General features: G+C 44.3%; 1 protein-coding gene across 1 annotated transcript; it reads right to left on the bottom strand.

The window, feature by feature from the left end:
• Positions 1-221: 221 nt before the first annotated feature.
• On the bottom strand, positions 222-2,808 carry LOC148970941 (uncharacterized). The gene is made up of 2 exons (XM_089122972.1): positions 603-2,808; positions 222-275 (listed from the first exon to the last, which is right to left on the bottom strand). The coding sequence occupies exon 1, from the start codon at positions 2,781-2,783 to the stop codon at positions 786-788; it is 1,998 nt and encodes a 665-aa protein (XP_088979098.1). The 5' UTR covers positions 2,784-2,808; the 3' UTR covers positions 222-275; positions 603-785.
• Between the last annotated feature and the right edge of the window lie 17,311 nt (positions 2,809-20,119).

The raw sequence follows: 20,119 nt of genomic DNA, 5'->3' as shown, positions 1-20,119 counted from the left end.
ATGACTTGTTGTAGTTCCTCAGTGGTTATTTCTGCAATTAGGCTTTTATTTTGTATTTCACCAATAGAGGGCATATCTAATGTGTTAAGAAATTCTTGTGTTTTGGTTCCATTCATCCACGAGGTCTGTTTATATAATTCTTCATATTCTGTCCTGGCAGATACGTCACTGTATTGTTAGACAGATAGCGAACATTGACAATAAGACTCAGTAGGCTTGACTCCAGGTTGAGTGTTTTCTTTACTGAAATCTTGATTGTTTCCTTTTTTGTAAAACTGCAATACAGTATAAAATAAACACTATGTTACAGTCAAATATGTGCAACATCAAACATAAATATAATAACAACAGCACATATTACAATATTATCCACTCAAAGAACATAAGAAAATAGGCTAACTAAAACACAGGCAAGTAAATAAACATAAATGAGGCTTAACAGCCTGAGCTACCTGTGCAAATAGCCCAGCTAATCCAAGCTAACAGTTAGCATCACGATTAGCATTAACACGAATTTCACTGAAAATAATTGCTTTTAAACAACAGTAGTATAACATCTACACATATTTTAACTACTTAAACAACTGAGCGACCATACTCACTGATGGATCTATTCCAAGGATAGACAAATAACGTTAGTGGAGGAGCATTCAGTCTGCATGTACCCCTGTTGTCGATCTCCTTATAAGCGCAATGACTCTACATACCACCAGATGTCGCTAAAGCACTGGCACTGATAGGAGTCAGAACACTCCCCGCTTGGTATAATTATTTTATACCACTCTCTACTCTTTTCCCTTTGGTATCAGTAACACAACCTCACTAATTGGCCTAAGATACTCCTTAATTGTCCCTTGGCTAAAGGTCTTCACCATAACCTTACGGATCCTGCTGTCAGAGCTGGGAATGGCCTCAACTATCAATCCAAGAGGCCACTGATTGCGTCTTGCTTGAACATCCTTTATCAGAACAACGTCACCCTCCTGGAGATTATGCTTCTCCCTGGTCCACTTTCTACGTGGCTGAAGAGTTGCCAAGTATTCCAGCCTCCACCTTTTCCAGAAGGAGTCCGCCAAGCTCTGGACCTGGCGCCACTGTCCCTTACAAAGGTGGTCCAATTTGAAATCCCCTGGGGGAGCAGGAGTAACACTTGCCTTTTGGGTTAATAACATGGCAGGCGAGAGTATCTCAGGTATCTCTGCATCATATGTGATTGGGACCAGTGGTCTGGAATTCATGATGGCCATAACCTCAGCCATCAAGGTTGTTAGGACTTCATGGGTAAGTCTGGAAGCTCCATCCTTCACCAGCAGCGCATCTAAAATCCTTCTAACCACTCCTATCAATCTCTCCCAAGCTCCTCCCATATGTGAAGAATGAGGAGCATTAAAGGTCCATGTACAGCCCTGGTCTTGCAAGTAGTTCTTGACCTCAGGGTCGCCAGTGTTAATCTGAAGCTCTCTGCATGCACCAATGAAATTGGTGCCTCTATCTGACCTGAGGTGTCTGACAGGTCCCCGTATGGACAGGAAGCGCCTCAAGGCGTTGATGAAGCTTGAGGTCGACATAGATTCAATGACTTCCAGGTGGACGGCTCTAGTACTTAGGCAACAGAAAATGACAGCCCACCTTTTGCTCTCAGCAGCACCACCTCGTGTCCGCCGGGTTTCAACATTCCATGGACCAAAAACATCCAGTCCTACATGGGTGAAAGGCGGGTCCATAGCCACCCTGTCAGTGGGCAGATCAGACATCTTTTGAACTTCAGGCTTGCCCCTCAACTTCTTACAGGTGACACATTTGTATATAATGCTGGAGATGAGCCTCTTCCCTCCTACTATCCAGACTCCAGCGGCACGTACTGCACCCTCTGTAAAGTGGCGACCTTGGTGTGCCACTTCATCATGATAATGCCGGACTAAGAGAGTGGTGACATGATGTCTAGCTGGAAGGATTAATGGGTGTTTCTCTTGATCTTTCAGATCTGCTTTGTGTATCCGACCTCCCACTCTGAGCAGTCCATACTCATCAAGGAAAGGATCCAACTTTACAAGAGGGCCTTGGTGGTGAATTTTGATGCCCTGAGTTAGACATTTTAGCTCCTCCTGATACACATCCTCTTGCACTGCTCTGAGGATAACTGTCTTGGCTTGATAGCGCTCTGTGGGGTGCTGCTGCCTGCATTGATGCCATCCCTTACATCCATCATTCTTAATCTCACCGGAGAATGACTTTGCTACATGAATGAGACTTGTCATGCCTCTTACCAGACTCTTCCAGGTAGAGAAGTTTTCGAATCTTTGTGATCCAAAAGACTGCTCTGTAACTTTGGTTGCAAGAGAGGTGACTTCAGGCCGAATGTCTTTGTCTGTATCTGGCTGCACTAGCTCGAACGATTCTGCCTCATCCTCTTGACGTGCGTTTGGCTGGCGGAGAAATTGAGGACCAAGTAACCAACTGGATGTGGCCAGGTAAGCCACTGGAAACGGCCTGGTTCCATGGTCGGCAGGGTTCTCATCGGTTTGTACGTACTGCCACTGAGTGGGTTTGGTGGAGCTCCGAATGCGAGTTACTCGGTTAGCTACATAGGTATAGAACCTTCTTGATCTGTTATGGATGTAGCCCAGCACGACACGACTGTCTGTATAGAACCTGACTGCTTTCAACTCTATATCCATTTCAGATTGAATCAGTTCCGCCAGTTCAACTGCCAAGACTGCGGCACACAACTCTAGGCGTGGAACAGTGTGCATGGGATAAGGAGCCAGCTTTGTTTTTCCCATTACAAACCCCACATGCCATATTCCATCAGAGTCCAAGACACGCAGATAGGCTGCAGCCGCTATTGCCACAGTAGAAGCGTCTGAGAAAACGCATAAGTCTATCGTTCTACAACATGACAACGGGACTGGAACGTATGTTCGCTGGATGTGAATCTGTTCCAGCTCAGTTAATGAGTCGGTCCATGCTTTCCACTGTGCCTCTTTTTGCTTTGGGAGAGGAGTATCCCATTCATACTGCTCAGAGGAAAGTTCTCTTACCAGTGACTTGCCTTCCACAGTAATGGGGGAAGCAAATCCAAGAGGATCATAAAGACTATTTACAGTTGAGAGAATGCCTCTTCGAGTGAATGGTTTCACATCTCTTGACACTCTGAAAGTAAAACGGTCAGTCTGGAGTTCCCAGCTTACACCCAGACTGCGTTGGGAGGGCAAGGGGTCTGCTCCTAAATCTAGATCCTTAAAGTCACTTGCTCGTTCTTCTGGAGGAAATGCCTCCATTACCTTTGAACTATTTGAGGCAATTTTGTGAAGTCGTAAGTTGGACTCAGCTAGTAGGGCCCTGGTGCGTTGCAGGAGATCAATGGCGTCAACCTCCTTTGACACTGAAATGAGACCATCGTCAACGTAAAAATTTCGGTAAATGAAATCCTTGGCATCTGTGCCATGTTCATTTTCTCCTTGTTCTGCAGCTTTCCTCAGCCCATACGTTGCTACAGCGGGTGACGGGCTGTTCCCAAAAACGTGTACAGTCATCCAAAAGTCCATGATCTCTTTATCCGGATCATTATCTCTGTGCCACAGAAATCGCAAGAAATTGCGATGGTCCTCTCTGACTTTGAACCCATAGAACATTTGTTCAATATCAGCTGTGATGGCTATTTGCTCCCTCCTGAACCTTAGCAGGACTCCAACTAGAGAGTTGTTGAGGTTAGGTCCGCTGAGGAGCATGTCATTCAGTGACGTTCCCTTAAACACTGCACTGGAATCAAAAACCACCCTAATTTTCCCAGGCTTCTGTGGGTGATAGACACCAAAGGTAGGTAAATACCAGCATTCTTGCCCTGGTTGCAATGGAGGAGCTGGCTCTGCCTGCTGGTTGTCAAGGACTTTCTGCATGAAGTCAAAGAAGTGCTGTTTCATGTCAGGTCTCCTTCTGAATGAGCGTTGTAGAGTGGAGAGTCTCTGGGTGGCCTGTACTCTGTTATTTGGAAGGGGCTTGCGAGGTGACTGAAAAGGTAGGGGAGCCACCCAGTGATTTTGGTCATCCATGTAAACTTCGCTTACCATTATTCTGAGAAAGTTGGTATCATCTACTGACATGGCTAGTTTCTCATCTTCCGGTGTTTTCTGAAACACCCTTTCCCCCAAACCATCTCGACAGGTCTCCCGAAACATCTCCTTGCTGTAAGATGATGTCTGAAGAGTAGGCTGCACTGGACCCTGTACTCTCTCCGCTATGTGAATCTTGTTGGTACATGGCTCGAGGAAAGAGGAGCGTCCATTTTGAAGGACATGAGTCTTGTAGGCATTAACTTCTTCGTTCTTGTGAGCACCACTCAAGCATAACTCTCCAACTATGACCCAGCCAAGGTCAAGGCGCTGGGCATACGGTGAGTTGTGAGGCCCGTTATGCTGTTCCCTCACCTTATGCACGCTCAAAATGTCTCTGCCTAGGAGAAGGAGAATGGGAGCACTAGGGTCAAGAGGAGGGATCTTATCGGTCACAGGACTGAGATGAGGAAAATATTTAGTGCACTCAGGCGTTGGGATCTCTGATCTGTCGTCAGGTAGGCTGTTACATTCTAGCAGAGTTGGAAGTTTCACCTTGGTTTTACCATTGAATGACTCCACTATAATGTTATTTGCTTTCCGCCCTGCAGTCTCCACTGTGCCGGAGCATGTTTTGAGAGTATAGGGGGATGCAGTGCTGTTAATGTCTAGCAGATCAAAGAATTGTGATTTTACTAACGACCTGTTGCTTTGGTCATCTAGTACTGCATACACCCTGTGAACCTTACTTGGATTATTGGCGTGATAAACCTTGACCAAGCAGATTTTTGAGCAGGATCTGGCCTTGGTAGAGCCACCACATATTTCTGTACACTTGGACGTGACTATAGGAGGTGTTCGCTCTTCACACCCCCCGCTTTGCTCGTCCTCAGCCACGTGCTGAAGCTGCTCACCAAGCAACCAAGGGGCTGTTCCAGGATGCATCGCTGAAATATGTCTGTTGCTTTCGCACTCATTGCATTTAAGTGTTGTCCTGCAATCTTTGGCCATATGCTTGGTGCTGGCACAACATCGAAAACAGATTGAATTCTCCTTCAAATATGTTTTCCTCTCATCAATATGTTTCCCACGAAAACCACGACATTTTGATAGCGGGTGTGGTTTATTATGCATGGGACACTGCTTGTCTGGTTCCTCCTTGGCAGTTGCATCTGCATGTGGAGTGGTAGATGTAGCAGTGACCGCTGTTTTTCTGACTGTCACAGGTGTTCTGGGGAGGTATTTTGGTGACCTTTCGACTTTGCTGTGGCTTGGGGTAGAGGAGAGGCTAAATGCAAAACTGGGGTCATTCCGGGTCTTTGCCTGGGAACATACAAAGTTGACAAAGAAGCTGAATGGTGGGAAGGGGACATGAAAATCCTCCTTGTATTTGGATCCCTGCCCTATCCAGCGGTCCCGGAGGGAGAAAGGAAGCTCCTCCACTATAGGATTAACACCCCGTGATGTGTCTAGATATGCGAGTCCAGGCAAGTATCCCTCTGCTTTAGCAGCCTCTAGCTCTCTTAGCAAGTCACCTAACTCCACAAGCTTGTGTATGTCTCTGTTAGAGATGGCTGGGAAGGTCTCGAGTCTTCTCAGCAGGGCATTTTCGATAACCTCTGGGCTTCCATACATCTCTTCCAAGCGCTGCCATATCATACACACACCTGCTCTGGGATTGTTAACATGCACTGACCTTAACCGCTTGGCTTGTGCTGATGACTCCGGCCCAAGCCATTTTACGAGGAGGTTAAGCTCTTCCTGGTCAGATAGATTAAGCTCCTTTATGGTTGCTAGGAAAGACGATTTCCATGCCCAATAATTTTCTGGACGGTCATCAAAGGCAAGGAGCCCAGAGCTAACCATTTCTTTTCTCACTAGATACTGGGCCAAATCAGCAGTCTGAGGCGTTGACCGTGAGTATGACTTGTACTGGGCCTGATTAGGTGCTGGAAATGTAGCGGCTGGGTATTTGTTTGGGATGTAAGGAGCCTTATGGGCAGGTGGAAGTGCATAGCGCTCATTTGCAATGGGTTTGTAATTTTCTTCCTCCTTAAGTGGTCTACTCACTGTGTTTTGTGCTCCGTTGATAGTGCATGGGCTTTTGTCCTGTTGGATTGGCTGCTGTGGCGTACCATCATGAAGCTCCTGGTAAGCATGTTCAAATGGTTGAGTTTCTATATAGTCTCTGGTGCGTTTTGTTGGATCTTCAAAACTCAAATCCTGAAACTCACCAAGAGAGCCTCTTTCTATCTGTTCAACTGCTGCTGCCTCTTCATATATTGCTGCCTCTTTTGAAGCTGCTGCAGCTTCCTTCTCTTGCTGTAACACATGAAGACTGGCCTCTATGTTTACCTTTTCTTTCATGATGGCTGCCTCCTTCTCTGCATAAGACACCTTTATTTTTGCTGCTTCAGCCTTGGCCCTTGCCCTCGTTGCAGCGGCGCTGACAGATGTCCGAGTTGAGGATCTGCAGGACTTGAGAGAAGAGGAGACTCTAGACCTCGTCTGCATCTGAGACTGACGTGTTCCGTCATCGTTGTCGCTCATCTTTGCAATATCTTGAGGTTCTTAAGGTTTATGCTTCTGAGTGCTGTTCACATAGTTATTTTGTTGTCTTTTCCCGCTGTGTGGTCATCATTTTACTATTCTGTCCTGGCAGATACGTCACTGTATTGTTAGACAGATAGCGAACATTGACAATAAGACTCAGTAGGCTTGACTCCAGGTTGAGTGTTTTCTTTACTGAAATCTTGATTGTTTCCTTTTTTGTAAAACTGCAATACAGTATAAAATAAACACTATGTTACAGTCAAATATGTGCAACATCAAACATAAATATAATAACAACAGCACATATTACAATATTATCCACTCAAAGAACATAAGAAAATAGGCTAACTAAAACACAGGCAAGTAAATAAACATAAATGAGGCTTAACAGTCTGAGCTACCTGTGCAAATAGCCCAGCTAATCCAAGCTAACAGTTAGCATCACGATTAGCATTAACACGAATTTCACTGAAAATAATTGCTTTTAAACAACAGTAGTATAACATCTACACATATTTTAACTACTTAAACAACTGAGCGACCATACTCACTGATGGATCTATTCCAAGGATAGACAAATAACGTTAGTGGAGGAGCATTCAGTCTGCATGTACCCCTGTTGTCGATCTCCTTATAAGCGCAATGACTCTACATACCACCAGATGTCGCTAAAGCACTGGCACTGATAGGAGTCAGAACACTTCATAGTACTTCTTAAATATATTTCTAATATCTGTTGGTTCGCATTTAATTTGATTCGTTTTGGGGTCTCGCATTTTGGAGATTAAATTATCAGTTTGTTGTTTCCGCATTCTTCTTGCCAATAATTTAAGTGCTCTTGGTCCTGATTCATAATAAGTTTGTTTCACGAATCTAGCCTTTTTCTCCACTTCTGTCTGCAACAAGCTGTTAACTTCCTTTCTCAATTCTCCCATTTGAGCCAAAACCTCTTTATTTGGTTTATGTTTATGTTTTAACTCCAAATTTTTTAATTCTGAAATAAGTTTCTCATAATGAGCAATCCTTTCTTTTTAAAGAGTGCTTGTAATAGCTATTAATTTTCCTCGAATCACTGCTTTTAGTGCATCCCATAATATAGAGGGGTCTACCTCTCCATTGTTATTTTCCTCTAAGTATCTTTTTATTTCTATTCGGATTTGCTCAACTACTGATTTATTATTTAATATTCCTAGATTTAATCTCCACAATGTGTTCCTTTTTTCCTCTTCCAGAGAGATCTTCATATAAATAGCATTATGGTCCGATACGTCAGCTACCCCAATCCCACAATTCCGTATCCGGTGTCTGTTTTCTTCTTGTAAGAGAAAGTAATCTATTCTATAATACACAGAATGCGTGGCAGAGTAGTGGCTATAGTCCTTCTCTAATGGGTGTAATTCCCTCCAGACATCAATTAGGCCCATTTCTGTACATATGTGATTTATGAATTTTTTTATGTTTTTTTATTTCTTTTATGGCTTGTAGTATCCAGGTCATGGTTAAGTACTATGTTTAGGTCCCCTCCACATATACCAACCCCCTCCATCTCCTCCGCCACAATATCAAAAAGTACTTTGAAATATTGTTTATTGCTTTCCGGTGGGGCATAGACATTTATCAAAGTTAACATACTATTATTAATTGTTCCTTTAACAATAACGTGTCTCCCTTCTTTATCCTTTACTTCTTTATGACAATCAAAGTTAACACCTTTTGGAATTAAGATAATGACCCCTCTCTTACGATGGTTTGGACATGAACTATAAAATATATTTTTAAAACCAAATTTTTTCAGTTTTTCATGTTCCTCATTCGATAAATGTGTTTCTTGCAAGAAATAAATATGTTTCTTTTCCTTTTTCAATTTGGCTATAACTTTAGCTCTTTTGACTGGATTCCCTAGTCCATTAACATTTAAAGACATTATCTCAATGTCTCTCTCCTGCATTAAACTATCTCTATAATAATCATTGTATAATGATAACCCCACTGACAAACATTTGAACAAGAACAAACTACTAAACAACTTTTACATAAACCAAAACGTAAAAGATTAACTGACAGGATATCAACTGACCTCCAATTGGTAATGTTTACCCAGAACTTAGGGTTTTGAGTCACTGTCTCCATAGAGAGGGAAAGCCTCAGCTGAACTGAGGGCCCCCTTCTAGATATGAGATGCAGTCTGTAAGATGTTTTTGCACCCATACTAGATATATTTTCTTCATTGTCCATGTCTCCCCTAGTCAATGCATGTTCACAAACGCCCCTCACTGTGTCATTGACTTGTTCCGAATACGGTTATCGCAAAATATTGTTTCCCCTTAACCCCTTAAGAATCAAAACCTTGTTCACGTCATCATATAGAAGGTTTCTCACGAATTCGTCGTGCTTGTCCGCCGAAAATCCTCCAGCCGTTTCCGTGCTCTTCTGCTTGCCTCCGCTCTCCGTTCTCTGCCGACCCGTTGCCATGCTAGACTTCGTGCTTCGAGTCGTTCCAGTAACGTTATTGAGCCGGCTGCATCTTCGGAATCCGTCACTTTATATCCTCTGTCACGCAAGTCTTTCTCCACTTCTCCCGCTTCGTTGTATGTTTTTACTCCGTTATCCCAGTGAACTCTCATCTTTGTAAATGGAGTCTGAAATCGGATCCCCGCTTCTTTCAAAATTTTCTTGGCTTTAACATACGACTTGCGTTGCTGCACCACAGCAGAGGTGTAATCATGGTCGAAGAAAATCCTCCGCTCTCCAATCGTGATTATTTTCTTTTCCCAGGCTCTTCTCAGGACTTTCTCCTTCGTATTATACTGTAGGAAATTCACCACGATGGCCCTCGGTGGTTGATCTGTTTTAGGTTTCGGCGCCAGAGCCCTGTGCGCCCGCTGAATTTGACAGTCGGTTTCAATGTCAAGTTTACTCCGGATAATTTCTTCTACGAACTGGGTAACAGACCCCTTCTCGGCCTCTTCTGGCACTCCGAAAATCCGCAGGTTATTTCGTCTGGACCGCGACTCGAGGTCCGTCAATTTTTCCATCATCTTTTTGTGTTCTTGTATGAAGTCGTGTAGTAGGCCATCTGTCTCGGTGCTCCAGCACTCCATTTCTTCAACACGCGACAAGGTGGCCTCAACTTTTGCATTTTGTTCCTTTATTTCTTGTGTTGTTGCCACGATTTTTTTATTAATGTCCTCTTTAAACTCCTCTAGTTCGCGTTTCATCTGGGTTTTGAGTTCATCCTTAAATGACCCGAGCTCCGCTTTCAGCTCACTGCGAAATTCCTGTATCTGCTTACTTATATCTTTTAAGCCCACGCGCAGAGCGTCTGAGGCTTCTCGGTCGCCATTTTCTTCCTTTTCTTGCATGCTGTCTGTCTCTGTTCGTTTGGGGTCTTTTCCTTGCTTTTCGAGGTTTCTTTTAGCTTTAGATTTATTACCTCCGCTCATCTCTCAGCACACGAAAATTCTCAACAAGAGTTTTTAAACTGACTTAAGGGAGCTCACGGCTTAACCTGCCATCGTGCTTCACTGCCCCGTCGTATGATCATTTAAACGGATTTTATAACGAGGTCGGTGAAGATGGGAAAAATCTTACATTTCTGTGCAAACTTTGAACTGAACTAGTTCATTTTAAAATGTGTGAACTGAACTTTGAACTAGTTCAGAAAGTGAGAACTTCCCCAAGACTGGTTGCCACTCCCACGTGACCTGCTGCCTAGATGATGTCAACTTTTTCATTGTTGTCATGACAGCGCACCTTGTCGTTCCGTGAACCTCTGGAGTTGTGAGTTTAGACTTTTTTTCGACTTTTTTTAAAACTGTTACTGTGGTGTTGAGCAACTATAATTCCTGTTAATCCTATAATTTTATATTTGTACTTATTTAAAGTGAATTAATTGTAATGAAAAATAAATAAAATTAAATAGCTAAAGTAAATCGTAAGTGGAAGTGCATCTGTCAATTCATTGAATGTTCAAAATATTCATTTTATTTGGAAAAAAATACACATTGGTTGGCCTATTCATGAGCATATATCAGCAATTACACATGTTTAGGGAATAGGGCATTATTAATGTATGTGTTTTTTTTAACAATTATTCATGTACAAACAGTAAGGCAATAGTAACAATTCTAGATATGGGTAAACTACTATCAGAGTCTGCCCGTGGGGTGGGGGCACCGCCGCGCCATGCGGTGTCCCACATTGTCCCTCAGAAACACACCCCTTGTCCCCCCTTGGGCTTATTAGCAGGTGGTCACCCTACCCCTTTAAGAGCTCACTGGGCCCTGGGGCTATGAGTTACTGCAGCCTGACCCTTTTTATTATATCAAAAATGTAAAGCCACTAAAATTTCATAATTCTTGTGACCAATTTCAATATCACAAAAAATAAAAGTAGCTTAAAGGACAACTCTGGCGCAAAATGAACCTTTGGTCTAATTACACATTGCTACCTAGTCAACCGTTATCTGAGATTTGTTTTCATGATTGCCGAATGTAAATAGTTTTATCTCTAAAAACAGTTTAGCCTATAACGCTAGTATAATGCTAGTATATAGGGCATAGAGTAATGACAAATAAAAATCGCTTGTTATTACCACTAACAAGGCTCAAAATAGCCCCACACCAACACGACAGCATAACAAGGGTCCCTACATTCAAACCGAAGCATTGAGAACTTTGTCAGTGTCCATACAGTTTAATAAGAAGATATTTTATAGACACAGTCAACTTCGCGAATACAGGAAGAAGCCATCTTTGAAAAATAGTCCCTATCAGTCGATCTACGAGCGCCGATCCAAGTGCACTGAACTGAGCAGAATCTCATATGGTCCGTTGTTTCCAGAAGAAACACAAACACAAACCGTTTACTTCCCTTCAATATGTACACGTAGCCTACTGTTCGCGCTCACCTTATTCACATCTCACCAGCGCACTTGGATCGGCGTTCGTAGATCGACTGGTCGAGACTATTTTTCCAAGATGGCTTCTTCCTGTATTCGCGAAGTTGACTGTGTGTATAAAATATCTTCTTATTAAACTGTATGGACACTGACAAAGTTCTCAATGCTTCGGTTTGAATGTAGGGACCCTTGTTATGCTGTCGTGTTGGTGTGGGGCTATTTTGAGCCTTTTTAGTGGTAATAACAAGCGATTTTTATTTGTCATTAATCTATGCCCTATATACTAGCATTATACTAGCGTTATAGGCTAAACTGTTTTTAGAGATAAAACTATTTACATTCGGCAATCATGAAAACAAATCTCAGATAACGGTTGACTAGGTAACAATGTGTAATTAGACTTAAGGTTCATTTCACGAGTTCACATGTACATGAAATCAAATATAATTTTAATGCGTATTTGGCTTGCTGTTCGGGGGAGGGCTCCGAGCCCGGAATTTTTGCCCGAACCCAGAGTTCTCCCCCTATACTGGGGTAGACCCAGCCCAGAGTGAGGTGATGGGGTGGTGGAGGGATGCTGAGAGACTTGTCGTGAGACATGAGGTGAGAGAAGCTTTATTTATACCGGCTTCCTTTGAGTTGATTGGTTGATTACCTGAACATGCTCCTCCCGAACTTTGTTTACATAAAACTTCATTTCACGAGTTCACATGTACATGAAATCAAATATAATTTTAATGCGTATTTGGCTTGCTGTTCGGGGGAGGGCTCCGAGCCCGGAATTTTTGCCCGAACCCAGAGTTCTCCCCAAAAAGCAAGGTATGGGACAGCGAGCGTAAAAATATTCCCCCCAAAAAGTGAAGGGCATGAGAAGGTAATTACCAAAGAACGAGCTTGACCGTTCGACCATTGAGGGCTCTCGCGACGTCCGACGGGAACTTGGATGCTCACAGCATCGGACGGATAAGCCCCGCCAGCAGTTGAACTGACAGCTCGATGACGCCAGATTTAGACGAGCGGGATATTGGAACGAGTTAAGCCGTTCAACCGGGAGGGCTCTCGCGGCATCCGACGGGAACTTAAGTGCACACAGCGTCGGAAGGGTAAGCCTCGCCAGTTGAACGGGGGCGCCCGCTGTACTCGGTCGGGAGGGCTCGACCGGCGCTTCAAAGGGTGCTGGGGCACGGGAATAGACCTCTCGCGGCCCAACGAACGGGGAGCCCTTGCGGCGACACGAGCGCGGCCGTCCAACGATGATGAAAGTAGGCAGGCTCTCACTGCGATTCGGACGGGAGGGCTCGACCAGCGGCTCGGAAGGGGGACGAGCCCGACCCACGAGCGGGGAGCCGTCACTTCGTACGAACGGGGGAGCCTGCAATTTTAAAATGTTACGCCGTAATTTGGATATGCTTACGACGCGGGCGTGGAATACGGTGATGGTGTCGATGAACGGAGCGCAACAGGTGATGGAAATTAATTAATTAATTAATTAGTAAGGGTTTGGTGAGCGTTTCGGATGTGGAAGCGGCTGGATCTAATGTAAGTATTGAAAGCTTCAGATGACCAACGACCGAGGGTTTGGATTTGTTGTTGGGAAAGACCTTTTTGTGCGGCTGTGGTTGCTGCGCCGATGCGAAAAGAATGGCTTGAAAATTGGTTTGCAGAGATGCCGGATTTGATGAGGACTGCTTTGAGATGTTTTTGGAACCAGAATCTCGTGGCTGGATGATTGGAGTCGTCTGTGAAGAGTGGATCGAGAGGGGATTTTAGCGTGGAACGTTTATACTGAAGGTAATTTAGGAGGGAATGGAACGGTTGAATGGGAGTCGGCAGATTGAAAATATATACAAAATGACCTTTTTTAGCTCGATCTGTTTTGCTTTGTTTGATGAAGAAAGATATAGTTTCGTTATCCACGATCTGCAAATCTGAGATGGTAGGGTGAATGTTTGGATTGAAATTGGAAGTGATTGTCAATTCTGAGCAACGGAGAAAGCCGAAGAAAGCCAAAATAAACATAGCTTCTAGTGTGCGCGCTGTGTTGGTGGAGTGGTATCCTAGACGGAGTGATGTAATGCATTTGGCGAGTATATCAATTGTAATGGGTTGTCTGGTATCCGGGCGAGTGGGGTGAGTTCTTTGAATTCCTTTAATGAGAAGGGACGTTTGGGAGTTATTGATAGCGGGGGCGGGCTTACCATAAGTTAGTTTGTGAAAGAATTGAATGCCGCTTAAATAGCTTTTTATGGATCCGGCTTGGAGACCTTTAACTTGGTTGAGGTGAGATATGAAAGAAGTAACGGTTAGAAGAGAAAAATCAGGAAACGGTAAGTTATGCGAGAGGTGAAATAATTTGAAAGATTTCCACGCGGTGTAGTATGATTGGAGAGTTCTGGGAGAAACTGCTTGCAGGATAGAATCGATGGACGTGACCAGAAGGGATTTCAATGGATGGTTTATGGGAAGATTAGTTGAGAATAAGGAGGTACTGGGGTTGGAACGGGGTCCGCTTCTGGTGCCAGCATCCTGAATCTCTGAAAATAGAAACGGGAGAGAGAGTCAGCGATTTGGTTGAGAACACCTGGGACGTGTTTTGCATTAATGATGAACTGATCGCAGGCGGAGATCCAGATGAGGCGTCTGAGGAGTGGCATTATTGCAGGTGAGCGAGAACGACCTTTATTGATGCATTGAACGGTTGCTTCATTGTCGCAATGAATTTGAATGCTTTTAGATGACCATTCTTTCCCCCATAGGGAAGCTGCGACGACAATCGGGTAGAGCTCAAAAAGGGCCGAGGAGGCTGAGGACTCGGGAGTGTCTAGCAGCTGGGGGGGCCATGGAGATGCAAACCAGCGACCCTGGTAATAACCTCCGAAACCGACTGAGGGAGCTGCGTCTGTAAACAACTTGATGTCGAGGGGGAGAGAGATAAAATCGTCGTAAAAAAAAGTTAGACCGTTCCACTGATTAAGGAAAGTGATCCATAATTTTAGCTCCTTTTTGCACTCGCAAGAAAGGTTGACTTGGTCTTCCAGCGCGTGGACTGATGACGAGAGTGCGAGGAGATGCGTGATAAACGGGCGGCCTTGCGGGATGATACGCATTGCATAGTTTAAGTGACCAAGCAGCGAGAGGAGTTCGCGTTTGGAACATTTTGAGCGGTCCGTAAAATTGGCGGCGATTAAAATGATTCGATCTATTTTTTCCTTTGGCAGTGAAGCCTGGAAATTAACGGAATCCAGATTGATGCCCAGAAATTCTATGGATGTGGTTGGCCCTGTTGTTTTTTCCTGAGCTAACGGAATCCCTAGCTCGGCGAAGACTTTTTGCACCCTGACGAGGTGAGCCGCGGGGATGGCGTCGTGAGGTGAAATGATTAAGAAATCATCGAGCAGATGGAGGAGGTGAGGAATTGCGTAATTATTGGAAAGGATCCAACATATGGCTTCTGATAGGGTGTCAAAGATTTTGGGGCTGCTTTTGCAACCGAAAGTTAGGCGTACCGAAAAATAAAATTTTCCCCGCCAGTTCACGCCGAATAAATGCCACGAATCTGGATGGATAGGCATTACTTTGAAAGCAGAAGTGATATCTACTTTCGCCATCCACGCGCCGCGACCTGCTATTTTGATCATGGTTATAGCTTGATCAACGTCGTGATATTTAATTGAGAACTCTTCGAGGGGAATGAGACTGTTGATGCTTGGATATGGAGAGTTGTGAGGAGCTGAGAGGTCGATAATCAAGCGCTTTTTTCCTGAAAATTTTCTTGTAGCCACGCCTATGGGGCTAATGCGGAATTTGACGAACGGGGGGGCTTCGAACGGACCGATCATGAAACCTGATTCTATTTCTTTTTTTATTAGCTCGTCTACCACTTCGGGCTCTGCTAAGGAAGACTGAAGATTATTGCAGATGATGTTTTTGGTAGGCTGGCATTCCACGCCAGGTTTAAAACCTTGGCTGAGACCGGACAACAGGTAATTTGTAAAGTTGGCGTCTGGGTGATGGAATAATTCCTCAGCCAGGCGGGAAATATTCACTGGAGTCGAGAGATAGTTTTTCTCGCCTTTATTTACAGCTTTTTGTACAGGACATACAACACGGGCGTGGGCACCGCCACAATAATTGCAAATGTGGAGAAAACGACAGCGTTGTCTTTGGCATTTACCCTCGTTGAAATTATTGCAGACTTGTCTGTTAGACGCGACGTTTGGGGCTCTGCTCGGAAAGATGCTACCGGAAGAGAGGTCCTCTCTTGCCGGTCGCGGGACGTAGCTTGTGGGTTTGATGGGGATCTGCGCTGGGCCGGGAGGAATCGAGGGATTGATTTGCGGGCATGCTGTGGTGGCATGGTTTACGGACCTGCAAATTGCGCAAGAGATGTTTCGGCATCCGAGAAAGACGCGATTATGGAGATCAGAGTCCAACACTCCCCAGTAAGGACACTGATTCCATTGAGAAATACGGACGGCGCATTTAGCAGAAAATAATTTGTGATAAGTGTAAAAATGACTACCCCCATACGACAGCGCAAGCTCCGCTATGATGGAAAGGTAATCGTTGAGCTCGCGCCGTCTATGGGGAAAAACGGAGCATATAACTTCGGTATAGCGGTTAAAGGAAATACAGAATTCGGCCAAAGACAATGTGCGAGATGAAGCTTGCGTGTTGTTTTTTAAAGTGACGGATATATCGCCGCAATCCACCTGGCGATTGGATTCCGGCATGGGGAACATCGAAAGTAGGGAGCCCAAGTCTACATCCGCACCTGCGAGGATTTGAGCTCTGATGCTGTTCGTCACTGGCGGAGGTTCTGCGGCGACGGCGTTTGGAGGGGCTGGTTGAGGAGTGGCTGAAAAGAGAGAGAAGGAAGATCGAGCGTGTAGAGGATTAGAAGTGGGGAGGACCGGAGCTGAGGTCGTTTGCGGAGGCATCCTCACGCCAGAGTCAGCCCCTGCTCCGGGTGGAGGGGGGAAGAATTGAGGGTAGTAGTGAGGAAGAGGAAGAAAATGCGTCGGCGTCTGACCGGCTAACGGAGGCATCCTCGCGCTAGGGTCAGGGTGCGCACCTGGGGCTTGAAAGTAAGGAAAATTGAAAGAAGTAACAACGGGAGGGAGAGGAAGCGTTTGAGGAGCTGATGTAATGTTGGTGTTACAGAGATCCGGCGCGTTCGGTGCCACGGTGGGAGGGGCTGGAGGGAAAATTTGACCTGAAAGAGAAAGAACCCCTTCCGCGACTGGGTCTGGGGCGCGGCCCAGGCTGGCGGAAGGTCTGCGGCGACGTGGCGCGTGGGCGGAGCCCGGCACTGAAGGTGGATAGGCTGGAAGGCGAGCAATCCGGGTCCGGCAGGCTCTGCTCGTTCGAGCCGGTGAAATGGCATCTGGAACAGAAAGGTGAGTAGGTTGTAAAGACACGTACAAATTATATAAATCTACTTTTTTCGCTCTGCGAGAAAAGTTGACGTCTGAATTAATCAGGGCTTGTCTCAGCGCTTTAACGGTCCACTTCCCTATGGGAGGTATGTTTGGGTGTGTCAAAGAGTGCGAAGACGCAGAGGAAGATGGTGGGGTCCTCGCCGGTGGTGGTGAGGGGAGTCCTCGGCGTCTTGGCGTGCGTGGAGAGGATCGTGGAAGTTGGCGTCCCCGGTTTGAGGAGGCTGGAGATGGAACGATCCTTGGATCCGCGGGTTGTGAAGGAGTCTCATCAGTGACGAGAGAATCGTCATCGGATGGGAAAAGCTCTAGCTCGGACATGACGGCACAAGGGCGGAGTCAAATGCTGAGAGACTTGTCGTGAGACATGAGGTGAGAGAAGCTTTATTTATACCGGCTTCCTTTGAGTTGATTGGTTGATTACCTGAACATGCTCCTCCCGAACTTTGTTTACATAAAACTTCATTTAGCGCCGAAGTTGTCCTTTAAGAAAAGAATCTCAAGCTTACTGATGACACGCGTCACAAATAACAATAGAACAAAGGCACATAAGAAAACGACCTACTTGAAAATATTATACTGTATAAAGTAACCAAAATATACAATACATAGTTTTCACTATAAATTCAACATTAATTGTTATTAATTTTACAAAAGTGATTCAGTCAAGGACAGTAAATTTCTTTCTGTTGTTTGATTAACATTAATAGCCAGGTTTCCATCCAAGGGTTTTTTTTTTTGCGAAAAAAGGTTTTGCGCATCAAAATGTTTACCGATATAGCTGATGGAACCGCCAATTATCGATTTTTTTTTTTTTTTGCAAATGTCGACACAATCCTTTTCCGTTTAACTTTAGCGCATAAATGTTATGTCGATATTTTAAATGTCGCAAAAAACTAGTTTAGAAACACTTTTTGTCGAGAAAAAGGGCTTTCACGCAAAAAAATGTGGTGTCACGTGATATTTTCCTCACGTGCAAGGTGCAGTCGTCGTCACAACTTCATGATTTATCACAACTTTCTTTTGTCAAATAAAATAAGATGAACTAATATTTTTACAGTGCACAACTTTAAAATACATTTTATTGTGTGTAAAGTTATTTACGGCCTGGTAAAATATGTTGAATGGTTAGGCTTACCTGTACAGATCTGATTCTGCAAACACAGCTGCGTCATGGGCACTTCCAGGAGTGCCAACACATATGTCTCGTATCATGCACCCGTCTTCAACAAGTGCCTGGAGAACTATTGATGGCCACCCTTTGCGATTAATGTAATCGTAGTAGCCTTCTGTCGGGGGGGAGAATTGGGATGTGCGTGCCATCCAGCGCACCGTAAACCTGTGGCACAAAATGCGCCAAGGAATTACGGTATGCTATTTCATTGGCCTCCGCTACATTTGGCAGCCTGATATAACGCTGCATTAATTTTTCTTTAAAGGCACTCTATGCAAGATCTGTACCTTAATATAACAGCTTCAAAGTCGTTTCGGTGGTAAACAAAGTCATAGTAGGGCGAATCATCCTGGTAGTAGAGCTTGGGGAGGACGCCGCCGGAAAAACCAGCCATGCAAGTTTGAGAGTGGCGCCCCTGACACAGCTCGCGAGAATCACGACATGCTTTACGGCAACGACGTCACACACATCAACAACAACATTCTGTATGAAGCTACTTGCTCGCATCCAAGAAAACTCAGTCAGAAATGTCCAGACAAAGGGAAAGAGAATCGGACAGTGCAAGAAACCGGACAAGAGTACATTCGGCTTTCACTCGTTGGCGCGAGCTTAAAAGCAGCACTGGATTGTTAATGCGATGCTGACCTGGCGATCTTGTGATGAACTTGTAAGTAAATCTCTTATTTGTAAACTTGTTTGCGTTCTATGTTGTATGTTTCTGCGCTGGCTTGTGGTATGTCATTTGTGCTGTTCATTCATCCGTTGTTGATAATTAGACCAGTTCAATAATTCCCACACGTCTAGCTAGATTTCGATTACCAGAGCTGTAAGCAAACTTCCTAACAAACAGTCGTTTCTCTTAATCTTGTTGTTTTTTTTTCGTTATGTTTTATTGCCGAGCTTGCCACAAGAGCTAGTCAGCTGAACTCAGGTGTTGTGATGTGTATTTATCACGTAACTTTAGTCCTGTGTCTGGTTCAGATTTCTTATGGCGTGCGTAAGTTACTGTTATATAAATTTTACCTGACTAACAGTGCACTTCCCGACTGTAACTTTACTTCAAATTGTTTTGATTATGAATCAATTAAATCTTGACGCTGTTGATGTTGATTCTTGCGATTATCATGAGGACATAGTCAATATCTCACATAATTATTAGGACATATATAAGCCTAGAGGTTGTAAATAATTGTACACAATTTGCTATTATGATAAATTGTAATAATCATGTCTAATGAAATCATAACGGCCAATGTTATGAAATAATGCGACGTACATTTAACTTTATTGATGTCATCTGACATTTTGTAATGTTTACATTACAATCAAAAAACATAAATAAAATTATAAAGTAGTTCAAACACTATAGGCTATTTACTTCTGATTTTGCAGAAATCATGAAAAAAGTTATAAGCCAGCAAACGCGATAGGCAACTTTATTATTAAAAAGCAGTCTAACACTTGACAGTAGTTCAGTAGATATGCAGTAACAGGGGAATACCGGTTATTTACGACAGTGCAAGTACACCACAGAGGCTCTAGAGGTCACTGTTTTACAAAAAAATCTGAGATTGCATAGTGTGGCTTTAATAGATGTGCACACAGCATATACACATCGATGGACGGTTGTTTTACTAACCCCGAAAGTTTCGCCTACTACTCTATACTCATCGGCGCAGGTTGCCAGCTTGTACAGGGAAATGGCAATCTGCTTTCGTGTTGGAACCGGTGGTCGGTGGCAACCTGTGGTAGGCGCAACATCAGGACCAATGAATCCACACAGCATCTCAAACGTCGGCCGTGTCATTCTAAAATGTTGCACCCAGAGACTTTCTGTAAAGTGTCTCTCCACAACTTCTTCCCAGAACGCCTTATTGCATGGTCTCTCCCAGATCCTTGGGCTTCGTCGCATAAGGGTAGTTACTTCAAGCCCTATCAGATGAGCAACTGCTTCATTCTGCCATCGTCTTCTGATATTTCGGACACTTGCAATTATTTGTGA

This window comes from Pimephales promelas, chromosome 18 (assembly GCF_988280905.1).
Source record: "Pimephales promelas chromosome 18, fPimPro1.hap1.1, whole genome shotgun sequence".
In the NCBI taxonomy this organism is placed as follows: domain Eukaryota; kingdom Metazoa; phylum Chordata; class Actinopteri; order Cypriniformes; family Leuciscidae; genus Pimephales; species Pimephales promelas.
The sequence above is the reverse complement of the archived record's forward strand: the minus strand, read 5'-3'. Positions and strand labels throughout refer to the sequence as shown.

Coding starts and splice junctions, on each gene's coding strand:
- LOC148970941 (XM_089122972.1), bottom strand. CDS start 2,783: ATGGGAAAAACAAAGCTGGCTCCTTATCCCATGCACACTGTTCCACGC.